Here is a 12,115-nt window from a genome sequence, read left to right on the forward strand (position 1 = left end):
ATATATAGGCAGATACTATGCCTCAAAAGTTTAAATAGTAACATATACTACTTTAGGGTGCTGTGGTGGTTTGAATGAGAACAGCCCCAAAAGCCCACTAATATTTGGCTCCCAGTTGGTAGACTATTCAGAAAGGATTAGGAGATTGTGGCCTTGTTGGAGGCTCTGAGGTTTCAAACCAGAGGCCCAGTCTTGCCTTCTCTCTGCTTCCTGCTTGTAGATCAGATGTAAACTCTCAGTTACTGCTCCAGCACCATGCCTCTTTCCCACCATAATGGAAATGGACTAACTCTCTGGAATTGTAAGCAAGCCACTAATTAAATGCTTTTCTTTTACAAAGTGCCTAGGTCATGGTGTCCCTTCCAGCAACAGAACAGTAACTATAACAGGTGTTTAAAGACAGTAGTATCCACTTTGAAACACCAGAGTATGGTTGTCTGAGAAGGTAACATTAAACTGAAGATTGAGAGAGCTGGAGAGATGGCCCAGAGGTTAGGAGCACTGGCTGCTCTTGCAGAAGACCCAGGTTCTATTCCCAGTACCCATGTCGGGGTTCACAACCATCCTTAACTTCAGTTCCCCAGGATCTGATGACATCCTCTTTTGGCCTCTGCAGGCACCAGGCATGCACATAACATGCAGACACACATGGCAGGGAAAACACTGGTATCCACTAAATAATTACATCTTTAAAAACAATAAAAACCTGACACTTTCAAGTTGAGTAAGAGTCGCTCATATACTTAGTTTTGAGGGAAAGACATTCCACGCATAACAAACAGTATAGAGAAAATTCAGAAGATGGGAATGACCACAAACATGAACAGAAAACATTAGCTATGATAAGGACACAAAGTCTAGTGGTGAAGAGGTTAAAGGAATGTCGAAATAGCTGTACCCTTCTGAGATGCACCTATGACTCTTGGAGCATATCTGGCAAGTAGAGTTACTAAATGCTGCCAAACAGCAAGCAGTACCCAGGTAAGTAGCTCACGGTTAGTTAGACGTGTGGATCAAGCTGCCTGTTGCAATGTGATCAGAGCGTGAGCCTTACCAACCTGTTCGCAGACAGGCCACATTCGCAAGCCACCACTCTGGGATCTTAGGCAGAATCACCATTACTCGCTCTCCCCTTTGCAAGGAACAGGCTTCTGTGAGTATGTTGGCAAATTTCCTGGATAAAGATCCGAGTTCTTCAAAACCCCATCTCACTTCTCCTCCATTTCCATCTATCCACCAAAAGGCTGGGTTGGAAAGTCTCCCTCCAGCCTGAGGAAAGCACAGCCATCATGGACTTAGAGGGTGTTATACAGTTAAATTATATTTCAGCTGACTTATTGGAGCAAATTCTCTGCAAAAACTCACAAGTCAGTTATTAGTCAGGACATACATGGATTAAGTACAGATCACTCAGAAGTTCTTATTTCTACATGCTGGGAACCATGTCAGTTTTTTGCGAACAGTCCTTTCTCATTTATCATGATAATTTTTTCCCAAAAGTTAGAATTTATACATCCCACCATCTCCCCAGGGAAGTATCCATACTTCGTTTCTTTTCATTTTGACTCTTGAAATAACTTTCTACTCCTTTTTGTTTAAAAGTGGGGGGGGGGGACAAAAAGGATGCATTAATACAACCTAGACTTTCTCAAACAGCCACGAAGGCCTCATAGACTGGATAATACCTTGTTCTGGGGCTGCTCCGCATATTAGAGGACATCAGTACTGCCCCTCTACTTTTAGATGTCAGAAGCAACTACTGACTTCCCCTAACCACCCCTTCGTTGTAGCGAAACTCTCTACAGTCATTGCTAACTACTCTTGGGGGCTATGATCACTTGCAATTGAGTCACTGTAGTCTGACTGGCATTTGTTCCGTACCTTCTCCACACTGCTCCATTGGTCCAGGACATCTTTTGCAAAATTGAAATGCTCTGGAATCTCTAGTTTGAAGTCCTGTTTCATGGATTCATAGTTGGAAAAGTTCTGAGGGGTTGCTGTTCTGTAATCTTTATACAAGACTCTTAGAGGACCAGCAATTGCTAGGCGCTGCAAACACTTAGCATGAAGTAACATTGCCATGGTGACAAGAGCTATCTAGCATCGGCGCTGCTGGATGTTTTAGCACTTGGGATTTCCATGCAGACTAATCCAGCTAAAAGACAAGCAAAAATGACATGCGTTTAGTTTGGTTTGCAAAGTAGTAAGACCACAAAGCACACCTAAGTTTTACCATAACTCTCCATCATGACCCATTCAGTATCATTTTCCGGGCATTTGCTTTGATGCTTTGTGTATTCTTTGCCATTAAATCCTTAGAGAACCCCTGTAAAGTATGTCCTGTTATGATCTGTGTCTACAGATGGTGGAAACAGTAAGAGCCAGTGGCTGGATTCAGGCCCAGCCCATTGTCCTGACCACCCACACTATTGCTTTCTCCATGCATTTCTCAACTTTCTGTGACTGTGCAGAGGCTTATGATCTAATAGCACATCACACCCCGCAGATGATCTGCATATGAGGAAACTAAGAGGAGCCTAGTGCCAGCTGGGCCTGACAGCACTGTCTGTGTTTAGAGTCTGTCTGGTTTACAGGCTACAGTTCCCATGCTCCCAATAGGAGCCCACACTACCACCATCGAGTCCAGGCTTGGAGATATAATAACAGGGCTTCTGTGCAGGGAGGTCCTTCCCAGCCACCTACTACTCCTTACTTCTGTGGGTAGTCGTTTGATCACAATGTCATTTTACTTGGCCGAGGCTATTAAAACTACAGTTTTAGTGTTCCAGGGGTTGTGACTGAGTTTCTTCTCCTTATGCTTCCCACAATTTTCCTGCAATAAAACAGATACTGTTCTCATAATCATTACAGCATAATTGTAACTGTGATTCTAGCTGTGTGGTAGGGCAGCCTGGCTATATGGAATCATTTCTGTAATGATAAAGTGTCCAACCAGGACAAGATACCAGATATCAGCTAAACTGCATCCTACGCGGATGTGGTGGCTGGGCATCATGTTAATGCATTGGATGCATTTGATGAAACCCAGGCTCCCTGATGTCTCACCTCGTTGTGTGAGAAACTGACCAGCCCATGGATCTTGAGCTTCTGAGATCATCCTGCTTGGGCCTCCTTGCTTTTCACCTTCAAAGAAAATGAACCTCAAACAGAGGAAGCATCAGACTTTACCTATTGTGTCAGGGCTCGAACCTGGGTCTTTGGATTCTCATTGGAATGGCTTTACCTTGGGCCAACAGGACTCCAGCAGAGCAGTGGTTTGGGACCTTGTCAATGCATTGACTCACTAGGAAAGCTTTTTATAAAAACTTGAATGCCTGCATCATTGCCAATTAAGTCAGCATTTCAGGGAGTGGGCCTATACTATTTTTTAAATTTTCCTCAGATTGTAATGCATAACCCAAGTTGAGAGTCACTCATTCAGAGCCTGGGATCTAGGAACCATCAGTACAACTGGAAGCTTGTCAGAAGCTTGAGTCCCACTGCAGATCTGTTGAATTAGTGGATATCAATCTTTTAACAAAATTTCCCAGCAACAAGTTCAATTGAGAGAAACAATAGTCTTTAGGGTGTTGGCTAAGTCCACTGCCTATTTATCATACACTCATGGAATAGGTCTACTTACCACTTATTTAATGGTTTCTCTATTTGAATAATAAGCCACTATGAATCTCAGCTTTCCATTTTACTAGTAAAAACACTGATAGAACCTCTGACAGAGAGGTATGTTTACCAAAGACTGAATTCAATAATGCAAAATGTTCCCATGGCACCAACAAGGGTATGTGAATATCGGGCTTTATGGACCTTACTTTTTCTGTTGTGATACTCAACTCTGCCATAGATGTTGGTAATACATAAATAAGTAAACATGGTCAATTTCTTCCAAACACCTTATCGATGAACACTGAAACTTGAATTTCATGCAGTTTTCATGTGTTATGAAGCACTGTTTGTCTTTTTCTTCCCCAACTTTTAAAGGTGTGAAAACCACTGTTAGTTCCCAAAGTTGTTAATATGGACAGCAGTCTGGCTAATCTCACCGGCTGTAGTCGGCTGATGGTACTGGACTGTAAATTCTGTCAGAGTCAGAGCCGTGACTGTCATCCTCATACTTCTGTCCTGGGACTCATAACCACATTTGATTCAAAGTGTATGGACTTCTGATCCAGTTTTTTGATCCAATTGAAATTAAAGTCAATTAAAAAAATAATTTGTTAACCTTTAGCTCCAAAACTTGCTAAGCAGAGGCAAGCAGACTTCTGTGAGTTCAAAACCAGCCTAGTTTATATAGTGAGATCCTGTCTCAAAAAGTATAGATAAAAATTAAAACTAAAGGGAATATGTGTTGAGTGAATAAATGGCTTTTTCAGAAGGGAGAAATTTTAACTCTAGGGTTATAGTTGATCGAAGAGGTGCCTCAATGCTTTAACCAGAGTCATGTGACTACCTGCATCATCTACGTGAGGCAGTTTATGTTAATATAAGCGCAATTGTAAAAATCAGTTCATTGCTAATAAGTCTCCAGCTAAGGTTTGGAGCTCTGTGCCCACCCCCCTTCTCCGTGCTGTTACAAGTCCCTGTGGGCTCATACGGGTGCCTGCCCTACTGTGCCTAGCAAACAGTTTCCTTGTAGATCTGGGAGGAGTGGCTGGTGGTGGTCAAAATAATCAAAACACATTGTATTAAATTTTCAAAGAGCTAATAAAAATGAGAAAGTAAAGCAAAAGAAAAATTGACTCATTGGTTATAGGAGTTGTATTTCAAGTGCTTGATAGCAAATGTGGTTCAGGTCACCCTGCACTGGCCAGAGCTGACCTAATGCCTTTCTGTTGTTGCAGCATTTGCTGAGGATCTGTCTGGTTAACAGCTCAGAACTGAACTCACAGAAAACGTTAAAAGAAAAACTGAAGGAGGAAATTTCTCAAGGTAAAACTTTCCTTCAGGTTCAGGGTTGGGAAAGCACCGCCCAGAACTTTCTCTGACCTAATAGTTATGAAGAAAAAGCAATGCAAAAAAGCCACTTTTTTAGAACCAAATCACCCTGAGGCTGTTTCCCCAGGGTTCAGTCCTCAAGGTCCCAAATGGCATTCTGTTTGGTAGCAGGGCCAGGTAGCAAGAGAGCAACTGGCTGGCTGCATGCTGAAGCAACTACCTGGCTTCTTGGCTGTACTCCAATTTCTTAACAGGATTAGGACCAAGTTCTTTTGAACCTCTCCCACCCCCAACACACACACACACACACACACACACACACACACACACACACACACACACATGCACACACACCAGTGCTGAATGCTGAAGACTGAAAGTTTTGTCTAAAAGAGACAACACTAAGTTCTCTGAAGCAAACCCATCTTGGTTTTTACTTCTTGGTATAATATCTTCAAATGATTCAAAGACCATAAAAGATACACATTGAAAACTATCCCCTTCCTGTCTTGAAGGGTCTGTATTTAACCCCAGTCTTACCTCCCAGGGGTCACTGTGCTTCTCAGCATCTCAAATGTGACTGCAGACTCTCATTTCTCCACAGGCTGGAAAGAACAGGCAGCCTAAATTCTCACCATTCCACCTACCCAATCCGTTTTCACTAATGTAATTTTAGAGGTCACTTCATATCAGTTCATAGAGCTTTCTATTATATTAAAAAAAACAGCTGCCTTGCATTGTATTGAACGGCTGATAGTTCCCAATTGCTGATCACTTGAGCTGTCCCTATTATTTTGCAATTTAAGTGAGAAATTGAAACCATTTATTCAGAATGAATGCCCTGATTCTTTCTCTCAATACCAATGTTATTTTAAAATAGTTAAGAAGTAGAATGAACATTTCCTGGTCCAATTGAAACAAAGGGCAAGAATTTGATCTGGTCCTGACCCAAGCTTTGTAGGCTAGTATGAGTCATTTATTTACTCAATAAATATTGACCGAAAGTTTGAAATGTTGCAGATATAGACAATGCATTGAGGGGATGAAAGAGACAAAGTCTTCTACTGTCATGGACTGGCGCATGTCAATGAGGTAACAAATAGATGTGTTGTTTCATGAAAAGGAAAAATGGATACAATTTGGAAGGTCTCCTCAGGGACACACCATGTTTGCTGAGCTCTGACAAGTGAGTGGCCGCACTGCGCTCAGCATTTTGCATTAGTTTTATTATTCCACATTCTAGAGAAGCACACTGCCCTCAAGTCTATTCTTAGCCAAGTGACTAGTACACCCATTCTTCCACCAGATACCTGAGAAAGGCTTATATCAAATGCTGAGACTACGTCTGTGAATATAACAAGGCCAGGTCTGTCTCCTCCCCACAGAAGTTTCCAGACTATTAAACAACTGTGCAGATGTTTACACTGGTGGTAAACACAGTTTACTAACCGATACCAAGCAGAATCAGAGTTCAGTATGATTTCTCCCCATCCTGTGCAGCGGTTCTCCTTCATTCAGAATCTTTCACGCATCCATTGGTGTTGCCAATGGTAAATTCCTCATGTTCCAACAAACAGCCACCCACCCATGCTCATGCAAGAACCCTCATTAAACTAACTCACTGGGTACAAAAGACATGGAGGAGGTGGGGCTTGTTGGGGCTCAGCAGCTAGTTCCAGGACAGGCTCCAAAAATCTACAGAGAAACCCTGTCTCAAAAAACCAAATAGACATGAAGGGGGTGGAGCTCAGCAGGGGCTCAGCAGGAGTGGGAAGGGGCGGGGGGCCATAATAGAGGGTGGATTTGATCAAAACACGTGCATGTATGAAATTGTCAACAAGTAGATTTTCAAAAAGAACTTATTTCAAATGAACATTAAAAGTTTCACATTTAAAAAAAAAGACAGAAAATTGGTCAGTCAGTTGGAACTTAAAATAAACAAACCATTTTTTTTTTTTTTTCAAAAAGAAGTGTCAGGCTGGGCTGTTGTAGTGCACACCTTCAATTCCAGCACTTGGGAGGCAGAGGCAGGTGGATCTTTGTGGGTTTCAGGACAGCATGGTCTACAGAGCGAGTTCCAGGACAGCCAGGACTGTTACACAGAAATACCCTGTCTTGAAATAACCAGAAAAAAAACAAAAAAGAAAAAAAAAGGAAAAGAAAAAGTATCGACACCCCCTCATCAAAGTCGTAATATTCTTTTTTACTCTGTAAGGCTCAGTCAGTTCCTGTCTTATCGGTGATATTAGCATCTTAAAAAGCGCCCTCTCCGGGTCTGTAAAATCCCTTACAGATGAAAGAAAAGATCTCTTCTGCATCATAAACCTGGGCTTTACACCAAGCCTCGGAAATGCTCCTAAGAAAAATTCTAAGGAAGGCACCACTGACTGGCCAAATGGGCTCTCAAAGTGTTCAATGTCTCATCTGAGATACAGCTTTGAGTCCATGTAAATGCAGGGCAGAGGGCTCGTCCACAACACCCTTCCCCCTAGTTAGCCCAAAGAATGACAGCAGTTTGACAGATACACCAAGAACCCTGCCTTAACCCCACTCCCCAACACACGACTTTAGAGTGTCCCCAGAGAGAACTTATTGTCACAGATTTCCTATCTCTATACTTCCCAAACATAAACTACGCAGAGGTAATTTGCATAGTTTTGGATTTGTAGGAGATGGATTTCCATCTATCATTGAGCAAGGTGTGGCCAAATAGACCAGAGAAACATTTGGCCCCTACTCAATGTTTTTTTATTTACGCTTCATCATGAATTTGCGTGTCATCCTCGCGCAGGGGCCATGCTAATCTTCTCTGTGTCGTTCCAATTTTAGTCTATGTGCTGCCGAAGCGAGCATCCCTACTCAATTTTTTCCCGAAACATTTTATCATGTAAACACACCTACACAATATTAAAAACTCAAACCTCACCAAAATGCCTAAGCTGGAAACTCAGCCTGCAGCCTGTGAGGGCTCAATCCCCACTACTTCTTCAGCAGTGTTCCCACTGAGGAGCTCTGAGACAAACACTTTTGCCATCTGGCTTCACAGAGCATTTTCCAGATTTGCTGGTTTTGTTTGCTGAACATATATTACAAAGCAAGCAAATAGGATACTCACGATGGGTAGCAGTAGTGATAGCAGACCTGCTTCATTTGAAGAGAGGCTTGATTTCTCACCTCTGATTTAGTAGTTCGAAGTGGAAGGAGTGTGACAGTCAGAGAGCTGGCAGCCCGAGTGCCTTCCCTTACTTGATTGGTGGACACACGGGAGGGTGGAGCATGGACCTTTACGTAACCTCGACCTGCGACCTGCCCATCTTAACAGGTAATGATTTGTACACAGGGCAGGCTTTTCGTCAGCTGGGAAAGCTGTGTGCACAGGAGGGAAAGGTGTCCAAAGAGTTGCTGAGAATTGGAGAATTGCCAGAATTGGAGGCCCACACGTGTAGACCCAGCCCTTCAGAGGTGGAGGCGGTAGCTGAGGAGCTGTTGTGAGGGCTAGGACTGTGAACAGCAGAAGTTCTCAGAAAGAGGAAAGAACACTTGAAGGAGGTATTGGTATTGAAATGAATAAACACAGACCGTGAACACCCTTGGGCAGGGTTGATAAGAGTGTTCAGTAACAGGGAAGAACTACGCTTCAACACTGTCAGGTCACTTGAGCGTTTCTCACCACGCCAGTCATTCAGAGGACTCTAAGAAGCTGTGGGGTCTTCTCTGCCTCCCTGCCCTTCAGCTGCAACAGTTCCGCTACTCGCCCCAGACCCAGCCAAGTTCCAGCCTTGAGACCTTTGCACCCCCACTGCCTGAAACTCTTCCCTGAGAGCCTGTGGCCAAATCCTCCTTTGGGGAGATCCCCTGCCAGAGGCACTTTGTACACCGACTTCCCTAAGCTAGCACTCTTTTCCCTCGGACAGCCTTTTGCTTCTCTTATCACAAAGTTTGACAATAAAATTTGTTTTTGTTTTGTTTTGTTTGCTGCTGATGGATCATCTGACAAAAGTTAGCCATTCAATAAATGTGTGTGAATAAATGACTCATTCAGTTGCTTGTGATAAAAATCCAACTCAAATTTAGTTAAAGACAGGAATTTCTACAATGGGCATGGTGGCACGTGCTTTTAGTCCCAGCACTTGGGATGCAAAGGCAGATGGACCTCTGCTGAGTTTGGGGCCAGCATGGTCTACACAGGTTTTGTGGCTAGGTTGGTGTCCCAGTCCCACCCCTGGAAGGCTTGCCTGGTTACAGAGGATGGACAGTTTTTATAACTATACCTCTGAAGTCCAGCTAAACATCAGGAATGGTGATGCCTCCAGATGTTCTTTTATTGTTCAGAATTGTTTTAGCTACCCTGAGTTTTTTGTCTTAAATATGCAATTGAGTATTGTCTTTTCAAGGTCGGTAAAGAATTGTGTTGGAATTTTTATGGGGATTGTGTTGAATTTGTAGATTGCTTTTGGTAAAATGACCACTTTTACCGTATTAATCTTATCTATCCATGAGCGTAGGAGAATGCTGTGGGGGTAATGCTGTGGTACACTTTAAAGATTTGTCACTCATATTGGTTTAATAAAATGCTGATTGGCCAGTAGCCAGGCAGGAAGTATAGACGAGGCAACCAGACTAAAAGAATTCTGGGAGGAAGAAAGGCAGAGACACAGTTACCGCCCAGACACAGAGGAATCAAGATGAGAATGCCTTACTGAGAAAAGGTACTAAGCCACATAGCTAAACATAGATAAAAATTATGATTAATATAAGTTGTAAGAGGTAGTTAATAATAAGTCTGAGCTAATAGGCCAAACAATTTATAATTAATATAAGCCTCTGTGTGTTTCTTTGGGACTGAATGGCTGCAGGACCAGGCAGGAGAGAAACTTCTGTCTACAGGAGATCTTACCAACTTCTGACGTCTTCTCCTATTCTTTCTTCAAGGTTTTAAGTTTTTACTATATGGGTCTTTCACTTGCTTGGCTAGGGTTACCCCCAAGATAGTTTATATTGTTTCTAACTATTGAGAAGAATGTTGTTTCCCTGATTTAGTTCTCAGTCTGTTTGTCATTTGCATATAGAAGGGCTACAATTTTGTATTTGTTTTTGTTTTTCTGGATAGGGTTTCTCTGTGTAGCTTCGGAACTCACTCTGTAGAGCAGTCTGGCCTCAAACTTACCGAGATCCACCTACCTCTGCCTCCCGAGTGTTTAGATTAAAGATGTGTGCTACCACTGCCTGATGGATTTTTTTTTAAAGTAAATCTTGTATTGAGTCACATCATTGAAAGTGTTTATCGGCTGTAAGAGTTTCCTAATAGAATTACTGGGGTTGCTTACAAATAAAATTGGGGTATACTACAAATAAAATATACAAAATAGGATACAGTAGAGCAGTAAGATGCAATTGCTATGCTAATAATTGATGCTTATATGTTTTATATCATTTATACCTTAGATAACTTGCCATTAAGAAATTATGTTGAAGCTGGGCAACGCCTTTAATCTCAGCCCTTGGGAGGCAGAGGCAGGCTGCTCTCTGTGAGTTCAAGGCCAGTATGGTCTACAAGAGCTAGTTCCAGGACAGGCTCCAAAGCTACAGAGAAACCCTGTCTCAAAAAAAAAGAAGAAAGAAAAAAGAAATTATTTTGAATCCTTTTATGATAAAGGTCTTGGAGATAGCAGGGATACAAGGAACATACCTAAACATAATAAAGGCAATATACAGCAAGCCAACAGATAACATCAAACTAAATGGAGAGAAACTCAAAGCAATCCCACTGAAATCAGGAACAAGACAAGGTTGTCTTCTCTCCCCATATCTATTCAATATAGTACTTGAGGTTCTAGCTAGAGCAATAAGACAACAAAAGGAGATCAAGGGGATACAAACCAGAAAAGAAGAAGTCAAACTCTTACTATTTGCTGATGATATTATAGTTTACATAAAGGATCCCAAAAATTCTACTAAGGAACTTCTACAATTTATAAACACCTTCAGTAATATAGGAGGATACAAGATTAACTCAAAAAATTCAGTAGCCCTCCTTTACACAGATGATAATTGGGCTGAGAAAGAAATCAGAGAAACATCACCCTTCACAATAGCCACAAATAGCATAAAATATCTCGGGGTAACTCTAACCAAACAAGTGGAAGACCTTATGAGAAGAACTTTAAATCTTTGAAGAAAGAAATTGAACAAGACACCAGCAAATGGGAAGATCTCCCATGCTCTTGGGTAGGTAGAATTAACATAGTAAAAATAGCAATCTTAACAAAAAAAAATCTACAGATTCAATGCAATGCCCATCAAAATCCCAGCAAATTTCTTCACAGACCTCAAAAGAACAATACTCAACTACATATGAAAAAAAATCCAGGATATCCAAAACAATCTTGTACAATAAAGGAACTTCTGGAAGCATCACAATCCCTGACTTCAAACTCTACTACAGAGCTACAGTACTGAAAACAGCTTGGTATCAACATAAAAACAGACAGGACGACCAATGGAATCATATCTAAGACCCAGATATCAATCCACACACCTTCGTACACCTGATTTTTGACAATGAAGCAATAAATATCAAATGGAAAAAAGAAAGATATTCAATAAATGGTGCTGGCATAACTGGATATCAACATGTAAAAGAATGAAAATAGAAACTGCCCTTGCCTGGACTGCTTGATGTTATGCTAGATGAACTGGACATGTGGGACCCACAGAAAAATGACTGCTGAACTTGCAGAGTCTTAAATAAGTGTTCTTAGTAGCTTTGAAAGTGTCGGTGCCTACGGGAACAGAATTTCCTTGGACTGCTGCTGTTGCAGCCTACCCACTGCTAGTGACAGACTTGCAGTTGCTGACTAGGATAGCCGTAGTTTAGAAGGCAGCAACCATTTGTGGGTTTTTTTTTTGTTGTTGTTGGGTTTTTTTTTTTTTTTTTGAGACAGGGTTTCTCTGTGGTTTTGGAGCCTGTCCTGGAACTAGCTCTGTAGACCAGGCTAGTCTCGAACTCACAGAGATCCGCCTGCCTCTGCCTCCCCAGTGCTGGGATTAAAGGCATGTGCCACCTTCGCCCGGCCAACCATTTGTTTTTTGATTGTTTATTTGTTACCTTTACTGTTTGGCTGGCCTTGAACTTGCTCTATAGACCTGGCTGGCCTCCAAC

The 12,115-nt window shown here is 42.0% G+C and overlaps 1 protein-coding gene, 1 long non-coding RNA gene and 1 other non-coding gene across 10 annotated transcripts in view; 1 reads left to right on the forward strand and 2 right to left on the reverse strand.

Annotated features, from left to right (window-relative positions):
• Positions 1-6,393, forward strand: part of LOC126502369 (uncharacterized) — an 11,820-nt gene extending 5,427 nt beyond the window's left edge. For both annotated transcript variants that reach the window (XR_007591910.1, XR_007591911.1), the window contains exons 2-3: positions 4,860-4,947; positions 5,974-6,393. This is a non-coding gene — a long non-coding RNA (uncharacterized lncRNA). The remainder of the gene's footprint in view (positions 1-4,859; positions 4,948-5,973) is intronic.
• Acsm3 (acyl-CoA synthetase medium chain family member 3) overlaps positions 1-8,210 on the reverse strand; it is a 26,619-nt gene extending 18,409 nt beyond the window's left edge. For 2 of the 7 annotated variants that reach the window (XM_050143301.1, XM_050143294.1), the window contains exons 1-3: positions 8,069-8,210; positions 1,882-2,155; positions 1,059-1,269 (exon numbers count right to left, since the gene is read on the reverse strand). In XM_050143301.1, coding sequence (XP_049999258.1) covers positions 1,059-1,269; positions 1,882-2,082 — 412 coding nt within the window. In that variant the 5' untranslated portion in view covers positions 2,083-2,155; positions 8,069-8,210. Of the gene's footprint in view, positions 1-1,058; positions 1,270-1,881; positions 2,156-2,713; positions 2,834-3,066; positions 3,145-5,493; positions 5,559-8,068 lie in introns of all 7 variants that reach the window. The other 5 variants (XM_050143296.1, XM_050143297.1, XM_050143295.1 and 2 more) reach the window with 5 other exon arrangements.
• Positions 7,700-7,806, reverse strand: LOC126502414 (U6 spliceosomal RNA). Its single transcript, XR_007591920.1, has one exon. It is a non-coding gene; the product is annotated as a U6 spliceosomal RNA (small nuclear RNA).
• Positions 8,211-12,115: the final 3,905 nt, after the last annotated feature.

This window comes from Alexandromys fortis, unplaced genomic scaffold (genome assembly GCF_014885135.2).
Source record: "Alexandromys fortis isolate MF-2015 unplaced genomic scaffold, M_Fortis_MF-2015_v1.1 scaffold_45, whole genome shotgun sequence".
NCBI lineage: Eukaryota > Metazoa > Chordata > Mammalia > Rodentia > Cricetidae > Alexandromys > Alexandromys fortis.